The sequence below is a fragment of the Bison bison genome, unplaced genomic scaffold (genome assembly GCF_000754665.1).
Source record: "Bison bison bison isolate TAMUID 2011002044 unplaced genomic scaffold, Bison_UMD1.0 scf7180017864239, whole genome shotgun sequence".
NCBI classification, from domain to species: domain Eukaryota; kingdom Metazoa; phylum Chordata; class Mammalia; order Artiodactyla; family Bovidae; genus Bison; species Bison bison.
Window position 1 is genome coordinate 2,548,754 of NW_011494811.1, and position 7,722 is coordinate 2,556,475.

Consider the following 7,722-nt stretch of genomic DNA (forward strand, 5'->3'; position numbering starts at 1 on the left):
TTCTAAAGGAGATCAGCCCTGGGATTTCTTTGGAAGGAATGATGCTAAAGCTGAAACTCCAGTACTTTGGCCACCTCATGCGAAGAGTTGACTCATTGGAAAAGACTCTGATGCTGGGAGGGATTGGGGGCAGGAGGAGAAGGGGACGACAGAGGATGAGATGGCTGGATGGCATCACCGACTCAATGGATGTGAGTTTGAGTGAACTCCAGGAGTTGGTGATGGACAGGGAGGCCTGGCATGCTGCGATTCATGGGCTTGCAAAGAGTCAGGCACGACTGAGAGACTGAACTGAACTGAACTGAACAAAGCATGTAAGGACTTTAATTAAAATTCCTTTAATTCACCTTTAATAATCAAGCCTGGTAGATAACACTATTAGTATGGATCTTTTTTCTGTGTGTACTTTTAGAACAACAACAACAAAAAAACCAGAATACTAGAAAAAGAAATTTGGATAAAATTTTCCACATAGACTTAACCATCTACATATCTGTCAGCAAGCAGTCTTGGAAAAGAAGGTGTTTGAATGTGAAGAGTGCAGAGTACTTTTTTAACAAATTATTTTCAAATGATAAGGAATCCAATGCACTTTCAATGGTGCATTGAAAATTGAAAATTGAAATTCCAGCACAAATGGTGCTGGAATAGCTGGGTATCTACATGCAAAAGGATAAATTTGGACTCCTACTTCAGACATCACACAAAAATTAACTCAAAATGAATTATGAACCTAGGTGTAAGAGCTAAAACATATGATTCTTCAAAGAAAACATAAGAGTAAGTGTTCATGACTTTAGGTCAGGCAACAATTTCTTAGATATGACAGCAAAGGCATCAGGAATAAAAGAAAAAATGGATAACTGGACCTCATCGAAATGAAAACTTTCATGCTTCAGATGATCCCATCAAGTAAGTGAAAGGAAAATTTGCAGAAAATGGGAGAAAGTATTTATAAACTATATATCTGATAAGAGATTAGCATCCAGAATATATAAAGAATATGTATGCATACACACACATTGATCTGTTAAAACTCAACAATTTAAAAACAAACGACACAATTAAAATGTAAGCAAAGGATCTGAATAGACATTTCTCCAAAGAAGATATAACATTAGCCAATAAGCACATGAAAGATGCTCAGCATCATTGGTCACTAGGGAAATATAAATTAAAACCAAATCAAACACAATATGGAAAATTGGAACCCTCATATATTGCTGGTGGGACTATAAAATGATAGTTACTTTGGAAAATAGTTTGGCAATTCCTCAAACAGTTAAACATAAAGTTATCATATGACTCAGCAATTCCATTGTAGGTTATTTACCCAAGAGAACTGAAGATGTACGTCCACATAAAAACTTATACACAGATATTCAGAGTGGCATTATTCATAACAGCCTAAAAAAAGGAAAGCAACTCAAAACTCTACCAAATGATGAACGAATAAACAAAATGTGACCTATCCATACAATGAAGTATTAGTTAGCAATCAAAAAAAATGAAGTACCAGGTCCCATGAGTTACTGCAATCAACTCATATTACTGCTTTGTTTTACTCAGTGTACAGAGTTTGGGTTTTGACAGGTGTACGTTATATAGTGGCTAAATCACAGAGGATCTGGACCTAGTAATATCAGGGGTGGCAGAGGTTGGGGGCAAAGTGTCATCAGGCAAAAGAGGGATTATGGGAAAATCTACGTATTAAATAATGAGATAACCAGCACCACCTCTTCCACTCAGCTACCAGAATATAGGCTGTGGGCTTATACTTCTTGGGTAGAAGACTAGAAGATCCATGTCTGGAAAAACTGAGTGGCCTGAGAGAAAAGTCTTACAGTTACTGACATTTGATTATAATTTATAGTTACTGATAATAAAACCCACTAGTCAAAAAAATTTGGTTATATGTGCTGTGCTCTCATTCCATTTCTTTAAATGTCATTATGGTTATAATTAAAAAAAAAAAAACAATAAACATTTTGAATGAATAAGAGTCTCTGGAAATTCTGAATTTTCATAACAATATGGATCACAAATCTGGTTTCAAATTTGGTGGCAATTAACCTTTTCTCCCCAGTGTTTTATTTTGAAAGTTTCAAACCTACAGAAAAGAATGGCAACTAACATTCACAGCTGCCAACATGTGCTTTCTCTCTTTATACACATACACCAAATACTTCTCTTCTGGCTGAACACACTTCCATATTAAGTTGCAGCTACTATGATACTTCATCCTTAAATACTTTAGTGCATATCTTCTAAGAACAAGGACATTCTCCTACATAAGCACACCACTGTCACACCCAAGAACTATAACACTGACAAAATACAATAATACACGGTTGCATTCTAATGTCTCCAACTGTCCCAAATATGTCTTTGAGAGATGCTGCATGACTCAGGATTTTTCGTATATTTACAGAATTGTGCAACCTTCATCATATCAATTTTAGAACATTTTCATCAGCCCAATAAAAATTCTTATATCCTTTAGCAGTCATCCCCTACTTCTTCCAGTCCTAAGCAACCACAAATTTGTTTTCTGTCTCTACAGATCTGCCTGCTCTGAACACTTCATATAAATGAACTCATACAACATGTGATCTTATATAACTGGCTTCTTTCACTTTTTAGCATAATGTTTTCAAGACTCATCCATGTTGTAGCATGTACCCTTTTAACTGTTGAATAATATTCTACTGTATGGATATACTGTATTTTATTATTCATTCATCAATTGGCACTTGATTCAATTGGCCAGTAGATTCAATTGGTGCTTTAATGTCTCCTTCATAAATAAAAACGGATACGCAAGGATCTAAACATTTCAAAAAAAAATCTTTAACATGAAAGTCAAAGACCAAATCAAACATTTAAAATTAGAAATTCAGAGGAAAAGGACGCAATTCAGGAAGGAAAAAAAAAAAAAACTTCAGAACCTTCAATACTCTAAGATAATAGAAGATATTATCAAACAAAAATGAAAAGTTATTTTAAAGGTGAATATTCAGAGAAGATCAGGAGCTCTTATAACAATAGGGATAATTAAAAATTTGAGTGACATATTGAAAGATAAACTTGAAATTTCCCAGAAGATAAAACAAAAAATATAGAGATGGAAAATCAAAGAGAAAACATTTTACTAAGACAATAAGAAGATTAATTCAAGGGATCCAATATATATACAATATGAATTCTAGAAACAAAAGAAAGGGAAATTTCCTAAGAAATGTTATGAGAATGATTCCCTGAACTGAAAGACATAAGCTTCCAGATCGAAAGGGTCCACTGAATTCTAAGACTATAGGGGAAAATGTCTCACACTAATGTATATCATCATGAATTTAAAAACTAAGAATAAAGAAGATTTTCCAGAAAGAAAAACAAGTCACATACTAAACATCAACACTGGAAGCTACAAGAAACACTGTCTTCTAAGTTCTGAAGGAAAATGATTTCCACCCTAAAATGCTATCCTCAGCCAAAGCATCAGTTAACAGAGAGGAAACAAGTATCTTTTCAGATGTGCAGGGCGTCATAAATTAACCTCTCATTCTCCTTTTCTCAGGAAGCTATTTTCAATGTACTCCACCAGGACAAGAAAGTAAAAAGACAAGATTTGTAAAACAGAGGACCTGCTATAGCAGAGAGGTGATGAGAATTCCCACTCTGACGGTAAACACAAACAGGATGAGAGTCTGGCAGGCAGGGCTACAGAGCAACCGGTCCTGAAAGCAACAGGAAGACCAAGGACTCCTCGAGGGCTAGCTCCAAGGGAAACTTAAATGACTAAGTTACCTGACTGTGTCTGAACCAGCAGAGAGGAGAGTCTGGAGTAGACATAGTTAACAGGTATACAGAAAACTAAGCAAATGAAAATATAAATTACTACTCCTGGGAAATCAAAGAGTTGTATAAGAAAAATACTTAACTGCAACTGACTATGTGGAGCAGCTATAAATAATATCAATATAAGTAGATATTAATCTGATAAAAATGACGATTTACCTCTATTGGGAGCATGGGGGAGGGAATAAGTATCTGGGGATACAGGAATTGCAAGAGCACTAAATCACGATTTCCACAGCAAGAAGTGAGAAAATAATATGTAGAAAAGGAAAGAGTAATATATGCATGCAATTTTAAAATATAATGATAGTTATCAGAAAAAAATGAAATTGGTTGCCTCTGAAAAGAAGGAAGAGCAATTAAGAATGGGGGAGGAAGGCAGGAGAACTACTTGCTGTTCCTTATAATAAGTCTTATAACACTGTTTTTTTAAAGTATGCATTTTTATTCATGATAAACATTTTACATTTTTCTGAAATCCCTGGCATATAGTAAATGCTCAAAAAAAAAAAAAGAAAGAACAGGGAGTCTTACCCTTTTATTCAAGCAGCATGTACATTATTATAGAGCATTTATCTTGAGTATCATCAAGGAGGCTATTTTAAGGCATTTCCACCCAACATATATCATTTTGAGGCTTAGAGTTTTTTAAATAATTATACTTTACAAGCAATGACTCTTCCACTCTTCAACTACTCTGATAAGAGAAGTACCTGGTCCTCAGTAAGATTCTCAGCATCCCAGTTGCTGCAGCGAAGCAGAAGGGACTTGTCAAGAGGAAAGTTCAAAACAGTCTCAGAGAGTGATTTCAGGCTAAGCCCATTAGAGAGCAAATTGTTTCTACAAGAAATAAATAAAATCAAGTGTCAAAAATGGGCAAAGGACAAGAATAGGACAATCAAAAAAAGGCATATAAATGGCCAATAAACAAATGAGATACTCAATCTTACCACATCAAATAAAACAAAAAGTATATACCATTTTAAACTCTCTCAGATTATGAAGATCTTTAAAAATAACTAAATCTAGTATTGTGGAACATGAAGAATTACAGTCTAATCTAAAATTTGTGAGCTGAACATTTGTTCAATCTTTATGAAAAAGTTTGTCAATAAATGTTGTTTGTTGTTCAGTTGCTAAGTCGTGTCCAACTCTTTGTGACTCCATGAATTGCAGCACACCAGGCTTCCCTATCCTTCACCATCTCCCAGAGTTTGCTCAAACTCGTGTGCATTGAGTCAGTGATCATATCCAACCATCTCATCCTCTGTCACCTTCTTCTCCTCCTGCCTTCAATCTTTCCCAGCATCAGGGTCTTTTCCAGTGAGTTAGCTCTTCCCATCAAGTGGCCTAAGTATTGGAGCTTCACCTTCAGCATCAGTCTTGCCAATGAATATTCAGGGTTGATTTCCTTTAGGATCGACTGGTTTGATCTCCTTGCTGTCCAAGGAACTCTCAAGAGTCTTCTCCAGCACCATAGTTTGAAAGCATCAATTCTTCAGCACTCAGCCTTCTTTATGGTCCAGCTGTACATGACTATTGGAAAAATTATAGGTTTGACAGTACGGATCTTTGTCAGCAAAGTGATGTCTCTGCTTTTCAATATGCTGTCTGCTGCTGCTGCTACTGCTGCTAAGTCGCTTCAGTCGTGTCCGACTCTGTGCGACCCCACAGACGGCAGCTCAACAGGCTCCCCAATCCCTGGGATTCTCCAGGCAAGAACACTGGAGTGGGTTGCCATTTCCTTCTCCAATGCATGAAAAGTGAAAAGTGAAAGTGAAGTTGCTCAGTCATGTCCGACTCTCAGCGACCCCATGGACTGCAGCCTACCAGGCTCCTCCATCCATGGGATTTTCCAGGCAAGAGTACTGGAGTGGGGCGCCATTGCCTTCTCCGAATATGCTGTCTAGGTTTGTCATAAACCTAGGAATGTCTAGGTTTCCCCATTTTTCCAAGGAGCAGGCAATCTTTTAATTTCATGGCTGCACCCACCATCCACAGTGATTCTGGAGTTCAAGAAAATAAAGCATGTCACTCTTTCTATTTTCCCCTCATCCATTTGCCATGAAGTGATAAAACCAGATGCCATGATCTTTGTTTTTTGAATGCTGAGTTTTAAGCCAGCTTTTCCACTTTCCTCTTTCACCTTCATCAAGAGGCTCTTAAATTCCTCTTCACTTTCTGCCGTTAGGGTGGTCTCATCTGCATATCTGAGGTTGTTGATATTTCTCCCAGGAACCTTGATTCCAGCTTGTGATTCATCCAGCCCAGCATTTCACATGATGTACTCTGCATATAAGTTAAATAAGCAGGGTGACAATATACAGTCTTGACTCCTTTCCCAATTTTGAACCAGCCCGTTGCTCCATGTCCAGTTCTAACTGTTGCTTCTTGACCTGCATACAGATTTCTCAGGAGGCAGGTAAGGTGGTCTGGTATTCCCATCTCTTTAAGGATTTTCCACAGTTTGTTGTGATCCACATAGTCAAGGCTTTTTTAGCTATCAAAATTTTGAACAGGAATATTCTGTGATTTGATAATTCTACTTCTAGTAAATTATCCTCAGGCAAATGTACATAAAACAATCTTCATTACAGCACTATTTATAGTAGCAAAGAACTGGAAACAATCTAACACCCTCAATAGAAGACTAATTAAATATCCATGCAATTAAATTCCATATAGCTGTTAAAAATAAGGATGTGGATCTATATTGATGTGAAAAGACGTCCATGACATATTAGCGAAGTAAAAAGAGATTATGAAAGAAAACATATGTTATGAACTCTTTGTATTAATATATATACAGTACACAATAAATGTGTGTATGTGACTCTAGGTATGTGAGAGAGAAGAAGCACAAAGAGTTAAGTAGAAAGATATTAGTCAAATGTTAGTGATGCTATCTCTAGGTGTAGGGTTTGGGGTGATCAGAAATCCTTACATTTTTTATATTTGAATTGGCTAGTGTTTGTGCATTATTTTTCAAATTTGAAAAATATGATCCTTCACTGAGGGAGTGAAGATACCATAAAATAAAATAATCTTCTACTCTTTTAACACTTTCTGATTAAAATAGCTGCAGGGAGGTGAAAAAAAATTAATTTAGCCAAAGATCGGAGAGTTCAAATAAAGGTTAATGTAAAATTAAGAATATATCAGTCCAAAAATAAAAAGAACAAATCAGTCTACACAAGTGGAGCTGACTTCCTGGTTACCAGGTGAGAGCTTAGAAGTTTTAGAGGAAGCTAGGAGATGAGGTTCCCGTCAGCGTTAAAATATACAGGACTCCCTCGGTTACTCTGAAAAATGAAATCATTATAATGATAAAGAAAAGGAAGTCTTTCCTTACAAAAACAAGCAGTAACTTGATGGATTTCATCACCCCCTAACAGCAGCACTGACTAAAAAGTTTAAAAAGATCCAGATATACTTAAGTAAAATATATAAGGTCACGGTTCAATTCACGGAAATGAAGACTTTGAGGTAGACAAACTACTTTCTCTTTAAAATCTTTTCATGTTTTCCTTTATAATAGTAACTATAAAAGAAATGAATGCTTATCGTTAAAAATACAGACAACAGAGAAGAGTAATCGGTGAAAAGTAAAAGTCCTCCACCCCCGCACTTCTGCGCCTCAAGAATAATGACCCTTATGAGTTATGCTGTGGCCCTTCCAGACACATTCTACAGATAAACAAGCAAAGAGGTGGCTAGATGGAAGAGCAGATACAGTTTTTTAGATTTGCTCGGTGTTGTTCTGAAACTTGCTCAATCACTTAATGCACTGGGGACCTCCTTCCATGACAGTAAATACTTACTTTATCCTTTTTCATTTTATTTATTTTTTTAAATTTTATTTCT

At 36.2% G+C, this 7,722-nt stretch overlaps 1 protein-coding gene across 3 annotated transcripts in view; it reads right to left on the reverse strand.

Annotated features, from left to right (window-relative positions):
* The window catches only part of EXD2 (exonuclease 3'-5' domain containing 2), a 55,157-nt gene that overhangs the window by 8,859 nt on the left and 38,576 nt on the right, over positions 1-7,722 (reverse strand). For all 3 annotated transcript variants that reach the window (XM_010846697.1, XM_010846695.1, XM_010846696.1), the window contains one exon: positions 4,572-4,698. In XM_010846697.1, the coding sequence (XP_010844999.1) occupies positions 4,572-4,698 (127 nt within the window). The remainder of the gene's footprint in view (positions 1-4,571; positions 4,699-7,722) is intronic.